Source organism: Ornithorhynchus anatinus, chromosome X5 (assembly GCF_004115215.2).
Source record: "Ornithorhynchus anatinus isolate Pmale09 chromosome X5, mOrnAna1.pri.v4, whole genome shotgun sequence".
NCBI classification, from domain to species: Eukaryota; Metazoa; Chordata; class Mammalia; order Monotremata; family Ornithorhynchidae; genus Ornithorhynchus; species Ornithorhynchus anatinus.
Window position 1 is genome coordinate 9,995,934 of NC_041753.1, and position 20,846 is coordinate 10,016,779.

At 43.1% G+C, this 20,846-nt stretch overlaps 1 protein-coding gene and 1 pseudogene across 1 annotated transcript; both read left to right on the forward strand.

Annotated features, from left to right (window-relative positions):
• On the forward strand, positions 3,486–4,484 carry ORNANAV1R-PS3421 (vomeronasal 1 receptor ornAnaV1R-ps3421 pseudogene; annotated as a pseudogene).
• Positions 12,809–13,741, forward strand: ORNANAV1R3162 (vomeronasal 1 receptor ornAnaV1R3162). The gene has a single exon (NM_001253554.1). It carries the CDS (start codon positions 12,809–12,811, stop codon positions 13,739–13,741), a length of 933 nt encoding a protein of 310 aa, NP_001240483.1.
• The last annotated feature ends 7,105 nt before the right edge of the window (positions 13,742–20,846 follow it).

Sequence of the window (20,846 nt, forward strand, 5' to 3'; positions counted from 1 at the left end):
ATTATTTCTAAACATTAGTATACCTGTAACTTTTTATCAGGTACAACTCCCTTGTGGATAATATGTACTTGAGTCCTCATGTACCCCCATGCCTAGATATGGACATATGTATTTATTTATACTCATCTTCAACACTTGGGTACAGATGTATATTTGAAGGAACACTGTCCTACTGTTTGTCAGTATTTGTTTTTTCTGTCTTGCTCCTATTACACTCTGACTTGTTTGTGGGCAGGACTTACATCTTTCACTTCTGATGTATTTTCCCAAGCTTTTAGTACAGTACAGCTCTCAATAAATACCATTATTTCTATCACATCTAAGAAAAATTAAAAAAATATATAATTAGCTTTATTTTTCCAGACACCCTGTTTTCTTGGAGTTTTGTTTCCTTTCATTATGTCTCTTAGGAAAATTCAAAGTGGTTTGTTCTCCATTGTAAATTGCTCAGGTATGTTGTGTGTAATTTCTATGTTGTTGTATTTTCTGATTATTTTTGGACCCAGGCATCCTTGTTTTTTGTAATTATTATGATAGTGTTTAACTTTTAATGTATCAGTGTACAGAATGGGATTTCTGGAGGCCTGGGTTCTAATCCCAGCTCTGTCATTTGCCTGTGTGTGACCTTGGACATGTCACAACTTCTCTGTGCCTCAATTTCCTCATCTACAAAATGGCAATTCAGTAACTGTTCTCCTTCCCCCTTCAACTGTGAGCCCATTGTAGGGCAAGGACTATGTCTTATCTTCTTGTCTCATACCTACCCCCATGCTTAGCACAACGCTGAGCACATGATATGCACTTAATGAATATCACATTTTTGTTACCATTATTATTGTTGTTGTTCTTAGTTTCACTGTTAGTCTCACTTTATTGTCATAATGAGGCACTTCAATCCTCTTCTGATTACTGTTTCCCACGAACAGCATCCTAATGAATTCACAACAATTTATTAATCAATCAAACAATGAATCAATTGCATTTATTTAGGGCTTCTTGTGTGCAGAGCACTGTACTAAGCACTTAGGAGAACATAATAGATACTTCACACCAGGTCACACAGCAAGCAGTTGGAAGCTGGAATAAGAACCCAGGTCCTTCTGATTCTCAAGCCCATGCTCTCTCTACTAGACCACACTGCTTCTTAAACTGTGAGGCCCACATGAGGCGGGGACTGTATCCAACCTGAATATTTCGTATCTAACCCAGTATCTTGTATCTTGCCCAGGGTTTAGTACAGTGCTTGGCACATAGTAAGCGCTTAAAAAACACCTAGATTCAAGAGGTGGCTGATATAACTTGGGGTGTTTGGAATAAATCAGCAAAGATTTATTGGAGGAAGTGGAATTTAGAAGGGTTTTGACTATGGGGAGAGCTGAGGTCTGATGGATTTAGGGAGGGAGGGAGTCCCTAGTTGGGGGAACACCATGAACAAGGAGTCAGAGTTGCGGGAGTCAAGATCAAGGTCTCATTAGAAGATCAGGTTGGGAAGAGAGTGAATTAGGGGGTTGATGGTGGGGGTGGGGAAAGCAATGGAGGTGTTGAAATATAAGCTAGGGTGAGAGTCTGAGCTGAAGAGCCTCGAAACTGATGGTGAAGAGTTTTGTCTTAGTGCAGAGGGATATGGGAAGCCAATGGAGGGTTTTGAGAGGTGGAGAGATGCGTGCTGAGTGATATTTCAGCAAAATGATTCATGTAGCAGTGTGTACTGTAGATTGGCATGAGGAGAGGCTGGAGGGCAGAAAGACTAGTGAAGAGAATGATACAGTAGCTTAAAACATGTACTCAAGTGATATTCATTTGGGAGAAAAAGAAGGGGTGGGCGGCCGCAATGTTATATAATAATAATGGGCAGGATTTGGCAGTAGATTAAATGTGAGAGTGAAAGGATAGAGAGGCTTCAAAATGGCATCAAGGACCTGTAAGATAGGGAGGAAGCTGGTCATAATCGTAGTATTTATTAAGCACTTACATTGTGCCAGTCACTGTACTAAGCACTGGGCTAGATACAAAATATTCATGTTGGAAACAGTCCCTGTCCTACATGTCCTACCTCCGCATCAGACAGAAACTCCTTGCCACTGGTTTTAAAGCACTCAATTAGCTCACCCCATCCTAGCTCACCTCACTAATCTCCTACTACAACTCATCCCACACACTCTGTTCCTCTGGTGCCAGCTTAATCACTGAGCCTCTATCTCATCTGTCTTGCTGTGTCTTCCCTTTTCCCATGTCTTCTCACTAGCCTGGATCTCCCTCCCCATCCTTGTATACCAGACCACCACTCTCTCCACCTTCAAAGCACAATTAAGGTGACATCTTCTCCATGAGCCCTTCCCTGATTAGGCATTCTTTTTCCTGTCTCACTCTTCCTTCTGTGTTGTCCATGCACTTGGATTTGTGACCTTTGGACATTTGATATTTGCCCCACCCCCAACTACACAGCACTTATATACACATCTTTAAATTATTTATTACAAATTATTTATTCATTTTAATGTCTGCCTCCCCCTCTAGACTGAAGTTCATTATTGGCAGGAAACGTGTCTGCTAATTCTCTTGTATGTACTCTCTCAAGCACTTAGAACAATGGTCTGCACATAGTTAGCACTCAATGAATACTATTGATTGATGGGGCTAACAGTCTAAATGGGAGGGAAAATGGTATTTAATCTTCATTTTATAGAGGAGGAAACTGAGGCACAGAGAAGTGAAGTAATTTGCCCCCGGTCACATAGCAGACACGTGGCCGAGATGGGATTAGAACCCAGGTCCTCTGACTCACAAGCCCATACACTAGCCACTAGGCCACACTATTGACTAAGACGGGAAAGTTAGGAGAAGCTTTAGGGGCAAGGTGATTAGCTACATGTAGAACATCTTGAGTTGGAGGTAGCAGTGAAGCTTCCAAGATCAGATGTCCCAGAGGCAAGAAGAGATGAAAAATTGCAGGCCAAAAGAAAGGCCAGGTTGGGAGAATAGATTTGGCAGTCATCATCTACATCATGGTAATAGATGAAATCCTAAAACACTGAGTTTAGAGAGACAAGAAAATGTGGTGATCAAGAGCAGAGCCTTGTTTAACCCCTCTTGGAGTAAGTTGAGGCAGAAGAGTGAAAATGAGAAGGAATGGCAGCAAGGTAGGAGGAGATCTAGGTTAGTTCTATTTCAGGTAAACCAAAGCCTGATAGTATCTTGAGGAGGAGGGAGTCTAAGGAGCTAAGAAGTCGAGGATAATCAGTAGAGAGGATAGCCACCTGGCCATGGATATAAGGAGGTCATGGCCATAAGGAGGTCATAACTCAGTCTCAGTGGAGGGAAAAGTTCCCAAATCAGTAAAGAGAGCTGGGGGAGAGAAAAATGAGTGGAGAAAGTATAACAACCATCTTAAGTTTCTCAAATTCTATTTTATAAGGTTTCATCATTGAGACATTCTAATGGGTTTGTCATTTTAAGGTCCTCTGAGTTTAGCAGAAATCAAGAACATGGTGGTAAGTGACCTGGTTTGGACTATCTTCTTCCTGGCTCAGACTAGCCTTGGGCCCCTGGGCAATTCAACCCTACTCATGCTGTACATCAACATTTTCATCACTCATCCCTATTAGAGGAAGTTGACAGATCTGATCCTCACCCACCTGACCGTGGCCAACACCATGACACTTCTCACCCAGTGTGCCCCAGGAATGGTGATGACCTTTGGACTGAAGACTCTCGTAGGCACCATTGGATGCCAGATCGTCTTGTACATCAGAAGGGTGGCCAGGGCCCTTTCTATCTGCACCACGTGTCTCCTGAGCATTTTCCAGGCCATCACCATCAGTCCCAGCACTTCCCTCTTTGTCCAGCTCAAACCCAGAGCCCCCAGTTACATTTTCCCTTCCTTTGTCTTCTTCTGGATTCTCAATCTGTTCATAGACATTAATTTTCTGAAGTCTGTAGTAGCCATTAGGAATGACACCGTCACTGTCAGTGTTTACAGAAGTAAGTCCTGTTCTAGTTCCCAGAGGGAAAGCCTCTTGAAACAAGATGCTTTTGTAAGCCTCATGACTCTGCGTGATGTCTTTTTTGTGTTCCTCATGAGTTGGACCAGTGGCTACATGGTGGTGGTGCTACACCAACACCAGAAGCAAGTCCAGCACATCCACAGCAACAGCCTCTCCCCGCAATTTTCTGCAGAGGCCAAAGCCACCCAGACCATCCTGCTCCTGGTCATTTCCTTTGTTTGTTTTTACTGCATCAACTCCAGCTTCAACCTGACCTTGTATTTTGTGCCAGAGAACGACTTGAGATTTTATGACCCAGTATTATTTCTCGGTGCTTGTTATGCCTTCTTCTGTCCCTTTGTGTTGATTAGCAAAGATCCCCGGGTCCCCACGGTACAGGGTGTCCTGAAAAAGATAAGAGGAACACTTGGTCCCCTGGATTCCAGCCAAGAACAGCAGGTCACCTCCCTGCCTCTTTCTCAGCCCACTGACTCTCTGTAAAGATGCCAGTGATAGGAAGCAAGAGATGCTAGAAGAGGAGGACCAGTGAAACCTCCGCTGAGAGCACTGCTTTGGAAGATTTCACTTCTCTGTCTTGCCCTTTCAATGTAGACCCACTACTCTCCCCTATTCTCAACTGCATATTTCCAGTGAAGATGTTCTCAATGAAGATGGCAGCCAGGTGACCAATCAGCCCTACTTGTTGATCATGATAGAGTATCACTTAACAAGACAGGAGCCATACCCATACCAACTTTATTCTCTCACCAACTTTCCACTTCTCTCATTTCTTATGGTATTTGTTAAGTGCTTGCAATGTGCCAGGTTCTGTATTAAGTACTGGGTAAAAGATACGAGATAATTGGGATGGTCAGAGTCCCGGTCCCACGTCGGGCTCATGGTCTTAATCCCCATTTTACAGATGAAGTAGCTAAGGTACAGAGAAGTTAAATGACATACAGCAAACAAGTGGCAGAGATGGGATTAGAACGCAGGTCCTCTGACTCCCAGCACATGCTCTTTCCACCAGGCCACGCTGATTCTCTTCATCATCATCATCATCATCATCATCATCATGGTATTTATTGAGTCCTTCCTGGGTGTCTATACGTAATGCATAAATATAAAATATATATAATACATAAATATCACTACTGATGTACCTATGGCCAATCGCTTTTCCCCACTTTTTTTAATGGCATTTGTTAAGTTCTTACTATGTGTCAGGCACCGGACCTAAACTCTTAGATTGTAAGCCACCGAATGAACAGGGACCATGTTTAATTCATTCAATAGTATTTATTGAGCTCTTACTGTTCACAGAGCACTGTACTCAGTGCTTGTTCTTACCTGTCTTCTCTCTCCGTGTCTAGCACAGTCCTATGCCCATGGTAAGAGCTTAATAAATACTATTACTACTACTCTCCCCATCAGTTATATTTACAAATCTGTTGGAAATCTCCTTTTAATATTTTATTTGAATATTTACCTCACTGGCAATTATTCCATTTCTAAAACTCTATTTCTTCAATTTAATATATCAAGTTAAGGTCCTCTCCCAAATTCTTTGCTTTCACTCACCAGCTCAGATATTTTGTAAACTAGATTATAATATCCTTAAGGGAAGGGATTGTGTATACATACTGTAATACTCCCCCAAGTGCTCAGTCCAATAATCTGTCCACTGTAGGCATTCTATACCATGGATGTTTCGAGTAGGTACTATGAACTCTTTGATGCATGGTATTGGATTCACAAAGGCAAGTATAAAAGACTCTTCAAAATTATACTCACAGTACTCCACTTGTATAGCACTGGTGAATTGTGGCAGATCTTCTCTGTCAAGAGAGGGGGTCTTAAATAAACTTTCAGTGAACAAAGTAGTGATTATATTTGTTGTATGGCTCCATTCATAATTCAGTTACATTACTGCCTGATGGGAAGTGGTAGGGGCAATTTACCAAATTCTTTGCCCAAAGACCCACTGTAAAGGCCAGTCAGGAGGAGGAAGAAGATGATGGAAAGAGGGTCTCTCTATATGCCTGACACCCCTTGTTTCCTGACCACAAGGACTGGTAAATCCTACAGTGAGAGAACTGAGTCAGGAATCTGCATTCTCTCCCTTTTCCTCCCCACTGGAATGGATATTCGCCCTTAATCTTAGACTCAAACATATGGGTTCCAGACTGCTTTCCCTCATGGAAAGTAGAGGGAAATATACTCAAGGATATGGTAGTGGGATGGCTGAATGCCAAACTAGTTCCTCATGCCCTCTAACCCACTATCCCATCGTTCTTCCTTTCCTTTCTCCTCATCCACTCACTTAGAATGTGTTCTATCCTGCTTTACTGGTTATGAGGGGAAATGCAATTGTCAACACAGTTGCTACTGTTATGATCCTCTAGGTGTCATCCTTAACATCAGCTCACACCAGGGTCTCAAGGTGAACCAAGTTGAATCAATGAGTCAGTGGTATTTATCGAGCACTTATTATGTGCACAGTCCCATACTAAGCTACTCACCTAAAAAAGCAGTAGACAGAAAAGATCCAGTGATTCAAATTGCAGTATCACTGCTGTATCACCAAAAATTTCAGTGAGCCATAGTCCAATGAAGTGTCTTTGTTTTCAGAATGGCACAAGGAGAATTCTCTTTGATTATCAATCAAATTATGTCATTTATTAAGCACACACTGTGTGCTGTACTAAGTGCTTGAGAAAGTACAATACAGTACAATAGATGTCATTTCTGGTCCTTAGGATGCTTTAGGGCCAGCCAACTGCATCTTGCATTGCTGTGTTAGGGAGCAGTGGAGTCTTGTAGAATAAGAAAGGAAGTAGAGGTAGGAGGCTGAGGTTTGAATCTTGGCTCTGCCAGAGTGACTGACAGGTTGTATTAAACCTCAGACCTCCTTCACCTCTCTTGTTCAATTTCTCCATCTATAAAGTGGAGAAAATAATCCCTGCCCACCCTACCCCACAAAGCTATAAATATAACAAAATGAGATTACAAATATGGAAAGCTCTTGGACAAAACTATAGCTGTACTGAAGCTTCATGAACCATTTTTGGAGAAAGAAAACAGTGTAACCCAGCTCTGCCACCTCTTGCCTGCTGTGTGACCTTGGGAAAATCATTTCATTTATCTGTGTCCCAGTTTCCTCATTTTTAAAACGGGGATTCAATATTGGTTCTCCCTTCTCTAAGACTGCAAGTTCCATATGGGATGGGGACTATTTTCTACCTGATTATCTTATCTCTTCCCTAGGATTTGGCATAAAGTAAGTCCTTAACAATAGAATGATTTTGACAAACCTAAAACCACACTCATCATAAACTCTACCCCATCTCTGCAATGCATTGTAATCAAGTCCAAATTCTTTCCCCTGACCCAGATAATATTAATGAAGGCGAGGACAAAATAGAGGCAGGGGACTGGACTATAATTACCTCAAAATCACTTTTAGTGCTAGGCTTCTGAGAAAAATCACGACCCTTCCCCTGTTACCCAATATTCACCACTCAAGTGGCAAAGGATTTACTCTTCAGCTGACACTCTGTATCTCATTATTACCAGAATTATTTATTCGATTATTTCATTCAAGCTTTAGTGCTATTTCAAGGAGCATTTCCAACAGGGAGAGAAGTTAGTCCCTGTTTTGGAGACATCTCAGACTCCCACTACAGAATCTGCCACAGCACCATCAGTTGACACTGTAATTGTAGTCCTGGGGGATGTTGAGCTCTTACAGTCAAGCTATAACTGCTGCCCTACCCCTGCCCTTTCAGGTATAGAAAAAGCAAACCCTTCTCTGCCCAGCATGTGGCAGGGGAGAACAGACCAACCCAGGTGAGTGCCCTCAGGTGTCAAGCTCGAATATGGGAGCGGGAGGGAGAAACAAAGTGGGAGCAGTCTGGGCTCAGGAACTCTGAGGGTTGGGGTGGTGTAAAAGAATTAACTCTTCCTGCAGTTGGTTTCTGGGATGAGCTGAGTTCTTTGCATTTGTCCATTACCTGCTCCTTTCATTCATTCATTCAACAGTATTTATTGAGCGCTTACTATGTGCAGAGCACTGTACTAAGCGCTTGGAATGAACAAGTCGGCAACAGATAGAGACAGTCCCTGCCGTTTGACGGGCTTACAGTCTGCTCCTGGACTTGCTGCCCACAGCAGGCTTATCTAAAGGGCCTTGAATTCTCCAAAAACAGAAACATATTTTTATTATGCTATTTGTTGCACTCTTACTTTGTTTCAGGCACTGTGTTAAGCACTGGAGAAGGTACAACTTATTCAGCTTGGACACAGTCCATGTCCCACATGGGGCTCAGTCTTAATCCCCATTGTATAGATGTGATAACTGAAGCATGGAGAAGTTAGTTGACTTGCCCAAGGTCACATAGAGGACAAGTAGCAGAGCTAGAATTAAAACCCAGATCCTTCTGACCCATAAGCACGTTTTTTATCCACTAGGTCACTCTGCTTCTCTAATCCTTGAGTCCAGTTCTTGACTCTGACTTCCCTCTTCCCTAATCTCTGTGTCTTTGCCCATCCCTTCTCGCTCCCTCAGCCCTTTTCCTCACATCCATGTGCTCACGAAAATTGGAGTCTGGGTATGGGAGAAAAGAGGGGACTGAGAAAGAGTAGAAGGGGTGAATATTGAGATATATCAATATTACTGAAAATAATGTTAATCTCTAGAACAGGGCACTCCACCATTTTTCTAAACATTAATAACAACAATTATAAAAATAATTACAATTATAGTATTTGCTAAGTGCTTACTATGTGCCAGGCACTGTACTAAGCACTTGGGTAGATACAAGCAAATTGGGTTGGACATAGTCCCTGTCCCATGTGGGCTCACAATCTCAATCCCCATTTTACAGATGAGGTAACTGAGGCACAGAGAAATGAAGTGACTTGCCCAAGGTCACACAGCAGAAAAGTGGCAGAGCTGGGATTAGAAACCATGCCCATGCTCTATGCCATGCTGACCTCCTGTAACAATTCTAATTTATTGATCACTAGTAAAATGGACTTGGCACATTTTATCCTTTATCTTACTCACTGTCTTCTGGATTACATTGATTTTAGCTAAAGTAACACAAATTTGATCAAGTATCATTACCTCTAATTGAAATCTCAGATTTGAGGCTCAACTGGTGTTCACAACAAGACTCCAACCTTCCCCATATTGATTTATCAGTTTATATTTCATTTCTATCCCTCTATCAAAGGAGTATTATAGAGTCAATAAATTAATTTTACAAAATCCTCCCTGCCATTTTTTTTATCCCTATGCCTTCCTTTACCAATGTTTCCACTTTATACCCAATCTCTGAACTGGGTTCTTCAATATTAACTACAGATATCATCCCCAGAATTTCCTAAACCCCAAAAGGTCAGGAACAGTCATTTTTATATTCTCCTAACACTTCAAAAAAGTGAAAAGTCTCAAATAGGAATTGTAGAAATTGATAAGGTTAGTGAAAGGACTGTCCTTTCTCTAATTCCCCTGAACATGGATCCTTCTTATGGCAGAAATGATGCTTTTGGCTACAGGGAATGGGGGTCTAAAATAGTCTGCAGGGGCAATGTAGATTTTGAATAAACTATATGCTAGTATTTATTGAGCACTTACTATGTCCTAAGCACTGTACTAAGCAAGGAGTAGATAAAAGATAATCATGTAGGGTGCAATCCCGCTATCAAAAGAGGCTCACAGTTCAAGTATAAAGAAGAACAGGTCTGCATCCCCATTTTACAGGGGAGGAAACTGGGACATAGCACATCTGAGTGAGTAGTTTAAGGTCACACAGCAGGTAAGTGGCAAAATCTGGACTAAAACTCAGGTCCTCTTACTCCCAGGCCTGGGCTCTTTCCACTAGAAATCCAGTGAAGCAGGGACTTGCCATTGACCAAGTTCAACATATGCAATTATGTGTCTATGTGTCAGGTTTAATAAGTGCCTGCCCAAAGGAAGAAGGTGTAGGCCTTCAGTGAGCGGGTAAGCAGAAGACTGTGGAGGTGTGAGATTTTTAATTTTTTAAAATTTGTTAAACACTTTCTATGTGCCAGAAACTGTACTGAGCCCTGGGGTAGATATAGGTGAATCAGGTTGAACACAATCCACACGACCTATATGGGACTGGAACATTAAGGGGGGGACCACAAGGTAGCTTGCCTAGCTGGTATAAAGGTGGCACAACATGCCAGATGGATTGGTAGACTGTTGAAGGGAAGAGCTAATGGTTATCAATCAATCAATCAATCAATGCTATTTATTGAACACTCACTGTGTACAGAGCATTGCACTAAGTGCTGGGAGAAAATGCACAGGTAGGAATTGGACATGGTCCCTATCCCTTGAGGGGCTCACAATTTAAGCACAGAGAAGGGATTGGAGGCAGACATATCAGGAGTGATGAAACATTAAAACAAAACACAAGCAAATTCACAAAGACTTGGCGGTGATAGAGGAGTACAAGAGTGTCTGGAAACATATGTCAGGCGGCCATGGAACATGCTGGTAGCTGGATCCCTCAATGGCGGGAAGGAAGGCAGAGATTGCCACAGTGATTTTCTCAGCAGTGATGGGGTCCCAATGATCATATTTGCTGAACTGATGCTAGGTACACATGCATCATCCAGTCATCCAGATCCTTTGTCTTTGAATAAGACAGTGATTCAGAGAGAAAGATTTTTAGTTTCAGTAAGGATAGGGATCATTTGGGACAGGTGAAAATTAGGAAAGGCAGCCTCCCTTATCTCTACCAGGCCTCTGGCATTTAACGTTAGAAGTTGGTTGAGCAGCTTTTAAATGGAAAGCCAGAGTAATGCCTGTGAGTGTGGACAAAGAAAAAGACATGGATTGACTCAACCCTGGAGAAGTGAGGTGATGTAAATTGGAAGGCATTCTGACTGTGGGGAGTGACGGTAAGGGATTCAAAGGAAAAACAAAGGGACATTGAGGAAACTGATGAGAGGGAATTAGGCAAAGGCAAAGAAACTGGTCCATGGAAATCTGGCAGAAATAGAAGCAAAGATTGGTGACTGTTTCTGCAGCTATACTAAAAGTATAAAAATGAAAATGGATGGATTGGAATTCTTTGTGATGGGTGGGGGCCAAGTTGTGTGCTCTGTGTTGTAGCTGGAAATCAGCACTTGGATCAGTGTAGTAGCACTTTGGATTGAGGAGAAAGGGCAGACTTTAGAGATGTTATATAGGTTGAACCAACAGGATTTGGTGACACTGAGTATGTGGGTTGAAATGAAATGGATGAGTCGAGGTTAATGTTGAGGTTAGGGACTTGTGAGACAGCAATGATAGGGGTGTTTTCTAGAGTGATGGGGAAGACATGAAGAGGACAGGGTTTGGGTGGAAAGATAAGGAGTTCTGTTATGGACCTATTAAATTTGCTGTGTCACCTGAACATCCAAGTAGAGATGTCCTGAAGGCAGGAGGAAATATGAGAAAGAGAGAGGTCGGGGCTGGAGAGAGAAATCTGAGAATCATCTGCTTAGAGATGGTAGTTGAGCCTGTACGAGGCAGATGAGTTCTCCAAGGCCGGGGCTGTAGAATGTGAATAGAAACGGAAAGAAAATTGAGCCTTGAGGAACTCCCACAGTTAGAGGATGGGGAGCAGAGGAGAAAGCTGCCAAAGAGACTGAGAAAGAGTGGCCAGAGAGAAGGGGGGATGACCAGAAGAGGATAATGTTAGTGAAGGCAAGGATAGCTAATCAATCAGTCAGTGGTAGCTACTGAGCACCAACTGTGTGCATAGCACTGTCCTAAAGTTTGGAGAGAGCACAATACAACAGATGATATTTCAGGGAGAAAAGGAGTAGTCCACAGTTCAAAGATAGCTGAGAGGTCGAGGAGAATTAGGATAGAGTAGAGGCCATTGGATTTAGCAAGAAAGATGTCACTGGTGGCCTTAGAAGGGATATTTCTGTGAATTGAAGAGGGCAGAAGCCAGATTGGAGGGGGGGGATTAGTGAAAGAATTGGAGGAGGAGAAGAGGAAGCAGCAGTGTAGACAACTTTCTCAAGGAGTTTGGAGAGGAATAGTAGGAGGTATATGGGGTGATAACTGGATGGAGCCCTGAGGCAAGGGAGGGTTTTTTATGATAGGGGATATATGAGCATGTTTGAAAGCATGGGGAAAGAGCCATTAGAAAGTGAATGGCTGAATATGGTGATCAGAGAGACGGTAGACAAAATCTGTCTTCAAGGAGATTACAATCTAGTAGCTTACATTCAAATCAGAGACAGTGGTTGCACTTTGTATGCACCTAACTCTATGATATTCTCCCAAGCACTTAACACAATGTTCTGCACAATGAAGACACTCAGGAAAAAGTTTCGTTGATTAAAGGAGGATGTAGTCCTCAACTGTCAAGTCCACCTGCACTTTATGCATACCCAAATGGGCTTGACACGTGAGAGAACATAGTTTCATCCAGAGACTTTCAAATTACACTATACATTTTCTCTTCCAGACACGGGGTTTTTTAAAACAATATGCCACCAGGCCCTTTTTGTGTAGGAATTTGAGTGTGTTTATGTTTTTGTTTCTGTTTTTAAGGGAAGGAGATTGCAGGCATTGGAATATCCAAAGAGTCATCACAGATACCCATGTCATTCTATTGGACGCTTCACCCAGTGGGCTGGTATCCAGAATTTGACCATGATGCCAGGAAGAAAAGGCTTAACCACTCTCCACTGTGCTACAAATGATCTCATTTGAGGGTTTAGCCATGATGAGTGCTTTTAAGTTGTTATTTAAGGTGCTTCAGAGTGGCCATTCTGAATACATCAAGAAAATGCTATTGAGTGACCTGGTCTTCATAATTCTTTTCCTTATTCAGAGTGGGGTTGGGCTTCTGGAAAACTCAATACTGTTCATACTTTATGCCAGAGTCTTCAGTTCCCAGGCCCATCACAAGAAGTCCACTGACCTGATCCTTGCCCATCTGACCATGGCCAACACGGTGACACTTCTCACACAGGTGGCCCCAGGGATGTTCCTGGCCATCAGTTGGGATTATTCTCTGGGAGTGGTGGGGTGCCAGATTGTCTTGTACATCAGGAGAGTGTCCCGGGGCCTTTCCATCTGCACCACATGTCTCCTGAGCGTGTTTCAGGCTATCACCATCAGTCCCAGCACCTCCCTGTGGACCCAATTCAAATGCAGCCTCCCCAGGTATATCCTCCCTGCCTTTCTCTTTTTCTGGGTCCTCAACCTCAAGGTAGAAATGAACATACTAAAATCTATTGAAAACAGCAAAAATATCACTCTCACCATCCATATTGACAGCAGAAAATGTTGTATTAGCATGGTCCGGGGGAATTATTTAAATAATGTTGCTTTTTTAACAGTCAAGACGCTCCGAGATGTCATCTTTGTGTTCCTCATGAGCTGGTCCAGTGGCTACATGGTGCTTGTGCTCTACCGACACCGTAAACAAGTCCAGCACATCCACAACACCAGCATCTCCTCCAAGTCCGTTGCAGAGACCAGAGCTACCCAGACCATCCTGCTCCTCGTTACTTGTTTTGTTTCCTTTTATTCCATCAACAGCGGTCTTACTTTGGCTTTAAATTTTATCAAGGAGGATGACTTGAGGTTTTATGATCCTGTATTATTTCTGGGTTCCTGTTACTCTTTCTTTGGACCATTGATGCTCATCACTAATGATCCCTGGGTATCCAAACTCCAATGTCCTATAGGAAGAGGGAGATCCCACTCCATATAGGGATCCCAGACTTGAGAAGCAATTTGCCTGTCCTCTAAATACATTGCCCACATACCTTCTGTAAAGTCACTGGTTAGACTCTAGGAGCCCACCATCTTGTTTGTGCGACTATCTCTGAACCAGACAACAAGGATCCCTGGAATCCCCAATATCTGTAATATCTTCCCATCTCTCCCCACCTGGAAAGATCATGGACGGATTGATCAGATCCATGGGAGCACAGCAACAGAGAGTGCATTCTTTGTTGGAAAGGGAATACTTAGCTATATCTTTCTGTCTTCTCATCTAGACTGCCCTTCCAAGGCCCATTCCTTTCCCTCAATCCATATACTACATCCAGCTCTATTTCTGTGGAGGTGATAGAAAGGGATCATGATAGTTTTCATCTTATTCATCATAAGCATCACAATTTTCTTCACTTACATCAACCTCTTCTCTTCCTTCTTTTCTCCTTAATTCTTACCTTTCGACAGAAAGGTAATCCTGGATGGAGGTTCCTGGTTGTTTTAAAGTGACTTGAATTCAGAAGGAGATGTTAATGATCAAATAAGAATATGGCAAAAAGAATATGTCCAGTTGAAATCCAAGATGGTGTCTTGTAACACTAAAGTTGAAATGCATCATAAGATGACGTCTTCTTTAAATATTCCTTTTCAATATTAAGAATACGGGTTTGGAATCAGAAACTTGCCCATACACTGCTGGTATAAAAGCCAGGATGCAGTAATCAAGGCAGGATAGGATGAGTCTGTGCCCTGTATCAGCATAGTAGCAGTTTGGATGGAGAGAAAAGGATGGATTTAAGCAATGTTGTGAAGGCAAAACTGACAGGATTTGGTGATAAATTGAATATTTGTGTTGAATGACAGAGATGAGTCAAGAACAATACAAAGGTTATGGGCTTGTGAGATAGGGAGAATAGTTACATTGTCTAGAGCTATGGGAAAGACAGGGGGAGAACGGGGTTTGAATGGGAAGATACAGAGTTCTGTTGTGGCATGTTTAGTTTGAGGTGTCAGTGGGACATCCATGTAGAGGTGTCCTGAAGGCAGGAGGAAAGTGTTACTGTGAGAGAAGGAGAAATGTTAGAGCTGGAGATGTAGACTTGGGAAACATTTACATAGAGATGTTAGTTCAAATCAAGGGAGTGAATGAGTTCTCCAAGGCAGTGGGTGTGGAGAGTAGAAGGAACCCAGAACTGAGCCTTGAGGGATCCCCACTGTCAGAGGGTGGGAGACAGAAGAGTAGCCTACAGAAGAGACTGAGAAGAAGTGGTTAGAGAGATAGGAGGAGAACCAAGGGAAGACAATGTCAGTGAACCCAAGGTTCGATAAAGTTTTAAGAAGGGGGCGGTCCATGATGTAGAAGGCAGATGAGAGGTCTAGGAGGATTAGGATGGAGTAGAGGCTGTCAGATTTGGTGAAAAGAAGGTGATTGGTTACCTTAGAAAGGGAGTTTTCATGGAGTGGAGGGGGCAAAAACCAGATTGGAGGGGATTAAGGAGAAAACTCCAAGAGAGAAAATGGAGGCGGGGATGTGAACATCGCTCATTCATTCACTCAGTCATATTTATTGAGCAGTTACTGTGTGCAGAACACTGTACTAAGCGTTTGGAAAGTACAGTTCAGCAATAATTCCTGTCTCAAGGAGTTTGGCGAGAAATGATAGGAGGAAGGTGGGATGATAACTAGAGGGAGCCATGGGGTTAAGACAGGGTTTTTTTTTTAGGATAGTGGATATATAAGCGTGTTTGAAAGCAGTGGGAAAAAACCCACTGGAAAGTCAACTGTTGAAGATGACAGTCAAGGAAGGAGAAAGGGAGGGGGCAAATGTTCTAATAAGGTATGAAGGAATGGGGTGTTCCTTGAACTGGTCAGTGCTTCAGTTTATTCATCTATTGAATGGAAATCCCTGCTCCACTCTACCTTACATGGACATTGTGGGACAAAATATAACAATTGTAAAAGAGCTGTGGAAAACCAACTGAGGTATAATTTCCAGGCAACAACACTATTGGTTGAAATGGAGAAAACAGAGATGGGTATATCCTTGCAAGCCATTTGCAAAAAATATCCCTGTGAAATATCTCTACTTGAATTTCCTCATGCCCTTTCTTCATCCCTAGCCATCCCATTCTCCTTTTCCTCATTTTATGTACCTCTGTGAACTCAGACGTTCCACCTTTGGGTAAGTCTAATGTGTTGGTGTCACAGCCACCATTTTGCAGAAGCAGTCAAAGTTACACGATCCTAAAACATTTCTCTGAAAGCAACTTTAAACTCTCCACTTGCTCCAGAGTCTTTGGGGTTCTCTCCCAAGTTTGTAGGACCTTTCACTCCTTGTCTCAGCCTTAAGAACGGGCGACAGGAACTGCCACAGATTTGGGAAAAAAATGGATTAAATGCATTTAGCTCTATAGGAGCACCAAGGGAAAATCATACTCTGCATTGTAAAGTCAGATGACTGGCCACGTGGCTAGCTGGTGTTTGCTGCCAATCAACATCCATTCTGCTGTTCCAACCACTTGTCATGGAGAGGGATATGGAAGAAACATTGCTCAGGGAAGCTTTGTGTGGACAGAATTGAGGGCTGGGGATGGAGCCCCTCGTGGAGACGTGGGTATTCTGTAGAGTTAGGTACCCCACAGTCAGATTTCCTGTTGTTCCCATGTGAAACCCTTGTGGACTGGTGATATCCAGCTACCCGGTTCACCCCTTAGAACCAGAAAGGCATAAAAAATGGAGTCAACATATGGATCAATCTCTTGCCCCCCGCCAGCCAGTGGAGGAAGAGAATGAGGATGCTGCCAATTCATTTCTGGTCCTCACAGGGCTTTGGGAAACCACCCCTGCCTAATCTCTCATTTCACCATCCTATTTTCCCTCCCTACTGTGTCACCCATGCACTTGAGAGAGTTTGTACCCCTTAAGCACTCAGTCATTCACCATACCTCAATCCCCTAAGCACTTAGGTACTTTGGCTCATTTCTTCAGTAGCAATAGCCAGTCAGCACCAATGGATCTTGGGCAATGGATCCTTGTACAGACCTGTAGGGTGCCCACCACATTGCCCAGGTGGATGGGACGAGGCAAAGCCTAAGGGGAACATGATGCTTCACAAGATTTCATAACAGGGTTGGGGGAGGGGGCGTTCATTCAGCCCCCCTCTGGTGCTGGGGTCTGACCGTGGCAGCGTGGCCTAGGGGAAACAGAACAGGACTGAGAGTCCAAAGATTAGGGTTCTAGTCTTCACTCTGCCACTTATCTGCTCTGGGACCTCTAACAAATCACTTAACTTCTCTGTGCCTTCGTTACCTCATCTGTAAAATGAGGATTCAAAAAACCTGATTTCCTTCCCTCTTAGACTATGAACGCCATTTGGAACAGAGACTGTCTCCAATCTATTTTACCTCTAATCCAGGGCATGGCACATAGTAAGTACCAACAAATACCACAATTATTAATATTTTTACCAGGTTCCAGGGCCTGGTGATGACCAGGAGGGCAGTGTGGGAGAAGCCTCTACTTTTGAACCTATTGATTCCTCTTTCTCCTCTATCCTTCCTTTCCCCCTTTTGAGCACTGTACCAGCAGTTTAGGAGAGTACAGTAGAGTGAGTAGACCCAATTCCTGCCCACTTAACAGAAGGTAGTGTGCTATACCAGAATTTCCAGAAATGGCACCACCTAATCCAGTAGTGACAGGAGGTTGCACTTCCTTATAAGGAAGAGTCACAAAGGTTAAGGCTAGCACTCTCTCTTGGTAGGCTGCCACAGTGGGGAAACCCCTGACTTCCACAGAGTTCTTCTTAGTGTATTCTTAAACCTCTACTCGATGCAACTTGAGCTCCTTCCTCTGACTTTGGAGAACTTTTACTCCAGCTCTAGCAAGTCAGGCCAGTGTATGCACCTTTGTCCTAAGGTCCAAAAAATGACCTTGAAGTCACCTATGGAGCACCACCCTACTTCTCTGGAACGGCTTTGGCTTCCATGAAACCAGCAGAGTGAAAGGGAGAGTTTCTATCCTTATTTAATGATAGTATTTTTAAAGCCCTTACTATGTGCCAGGCACTGTACTAAGCTGTGGGGTGGATACAAGCAAATTGTGTTGGACACAGTCCCTGAACCATGTGGGACTCACAGTCTCAATCCCCATTTAATAGATGAGGTAACTGAGGCACAGATAAATGAAGTGACTTGCCCAAGGTCACACAGCAGACATGTGCAAAGCCGGATTTAGAATGCATGATCTTCTGACGCCCAGGTCCATGCTTTATCCACTTCACCATGCTGCTTCTCACTCATTTTCCACTGGGAAGGCATAGCCATCCCAGACACTTAAATGCCATACACATGGCAGTGGGATAGCAGCCGCTGCTTGGGATCACACTTATGACAAACTCAGCATGGGCTTGGCTCCAGCTCCAAGCTACTTGCTGGAGGTGCCCAGTACCATGGCTCTCCCCCTTGCGCTGGTACAGTGAATAACATAATGGACTAGTGTGATTTAGTAATATCCCATGAGATCAAGCCTCAAGCCTCAAAAAACCTTAGTCTCAAGCTGGCCCGTTCCCTATAATTAATTAGTTGGTTCAGTCTTCTGTTACTTAATTCCACTCTCAGTGCAATGTTGGGGAAGAGTTCCACCGGGGAGGTAACTGTCCCTTCTTGGGAGATGTCTCAGATTCCAACTGCAGACAGTGCCAAAGCAAAAGCAAATGATGCTGTAATCTCTACTCTTGGTAGCATCTGAGTTCACCACCCCAGCACTATAACCAGGCACAGACGGCACAAACTCTTCATTTCCTCACTTGGTGAAGGGGCGTCCAGCTCAGACCAGGTGAGTCTCTCCTTGTATTCCAGTATCTGATATAGGATGGGGAGGAAGCAACAGAGATGGAGCCGGATTGGTTCTCAGGTTCTATGGGTACTGAAGATATAACAGGAAAACTTTCTGAATGGAGCCTCTGAATAGCTGATACCTCAGTTTCTTTCCCCAGCTTTCTCTCTGCCCTATTTTCTAGATTAGGCTCACTCTAGATTAGGCCTAGTGGGAGATATTTCAGAAGTAGGATCTTTATGTTGAGGTCCTTCAATGGACAACTATTTACCAGCCCCTATTCTAATCAACGGCCTCCCTCTTGCAAAACTTTGATGCCCTCCCTTCCTCTACCGAACCTATCCTGCACAGTTTTTCAGAAAAGAATTTGATATCAGGATTATAGGGAGTGGAGACGGTGGTCAGAAGGCGTAGCGGGTCCAACCAAGAAATAACAGTGTTCCTCTTCAATATCTCTCTCTCTTTTCTAGTTGAACACACTCCCCAACCTCCCTAGGCTTTAAGCCACTCAATTGGCTCTCTCCCCACAACCTATCCTCACTCCTCTGATGTAACCCAGCCTTTGCACGCTGTTGTTTTAACACTAACCTACTCACTGTGCCTCACCCTCATCTGTCTCACCATTGACCCCCTGCTCACATCCTCCTTCCTGCCTACAACTTCCTCCTCTTTCATATCTGACTGATCACCACTACCCCATCTTTAAAGCTCTATTAAAATCACAATTCCTCCAGAGTAACCTCTCATCTCCCCATGCTATTCTCTTTCACTTCTGCAGTGCCTCTGCACTGGGATCCATACCCCGTAAATACTGATATTCACCGCACCCCACCTTCTCGGCACTTAGGTGCATATCCTTATATCCTGATGCCTACTCTACCAGTAATTTGTTTTAATGTCTGTCTCCCCTGCTAGACTGGAGGCTCCTTGAGGTCAAGGGTCATATCTACTTAAACTCCTGGACCCTCCCAAATGCTTAGCATAACGCTCGGCACATAGCAACTGCTCAATAAATACCAATGATTGATTGATGTGTTAGATGCCCTACAATACCCTAACACTGGCAGTTTCTATGTTCATTCTATGATCCAATCTAGGACCTTCCTCATGTATTGATTCCCTCTGCATTCATGCCTGCCTTTTACAAGAGCTTTATCCTTGATCCCAGTCAAGTGCTTGGGAGAGTAGAATATAATAGAGGTGGTAGATAATAATAGAATTTATTAAGCACTTACTATGTGCCAAGCACTGTTCTAATCACTGATGTGATCCCTAATCACAAGGCCCCTCCAGTTTACAGGAGGAGCAAATCAATTACCTCTTTGATAGACACGGATTGTCACTCTTTACTGCTGTACTGCACTTTCCCAAGCGCTTAGTAGGATGTTCTGCATGCAGTAAGTGCTTAATAAATATGATTGAATGAATTTTTCTCCCTCATTTTTCATACATACACCAACTGCTTTTTTATTTTTATTTTCTTCTTCATTCCTTGCTATCTTTCCCTTTCTTCCCCTTGCCCTTGCAGTTCATCTTCTGTTTTTCTTTTCTCTTTCTTCAGTCATCCCTGAAAATCAAAAGATCCGCAATGCATTGACTGAACTAAAGTATTTTGTCCTTCCTTGTTTACTTCTTTCTCATTAAAGCCTTGCTTCCTTGTACTTCTCCTCTTACTCTGGAAATTATCAACCAATCAATAGAATTTACTGGGCACTTACTGCATGCAGAGCACTGTCCTAAGCACTTCAGGAAGTATAGTACAAGAGATTTGGTAGACGAGATCCCTGCTCACAGAATGTACAGCCTACAGGAGAAGATAGACAGGTATTACATGAGCAAATTTCTTCTTGGAATCCTGTTTTACTCATGGCTTTATTATGCACATCGATCATTTTACTTTTTTAAGTTGGTCAAAGATGTCAACGTTTCAATCAACCAATAGTATTTATTGAGCACTTACTCTTTGCGGAGCATTCAACTAAGTGCTTAAGAGACTGTAATAGCATTAGTAGACAGAATCCCTGTCATCACAGAACTTCCGTCTAGCATGGAAGGCAGCCACTTAAAAAAAAATCACAGGTAAGACAAAGCTACAGAGTGAGTGCAATAGGTGAGGACCCAAGTGCTTAGATGACAGGGAGTGCTGAAGTAGCAGGAGATGCTGAATGGGGTGGCAAAATGAATGATTAATCAGGAAAGGCCTCCTCAAGGAGATACAGTTTCAGTAGAACTTTGAAGATGTGGAGAGCAGGGTCAGTCAGATGTAA

What these genes read in the sequence shown, in the direction of transcription:
- ORNANAV1R3162 (NM_001253554.1), top strand. Translation starts at nt 12,809, where the DNA reads ATGCTATTGAGTGACCTGGTCTTCATAATTCTTTTCCTTATTCAGAGT.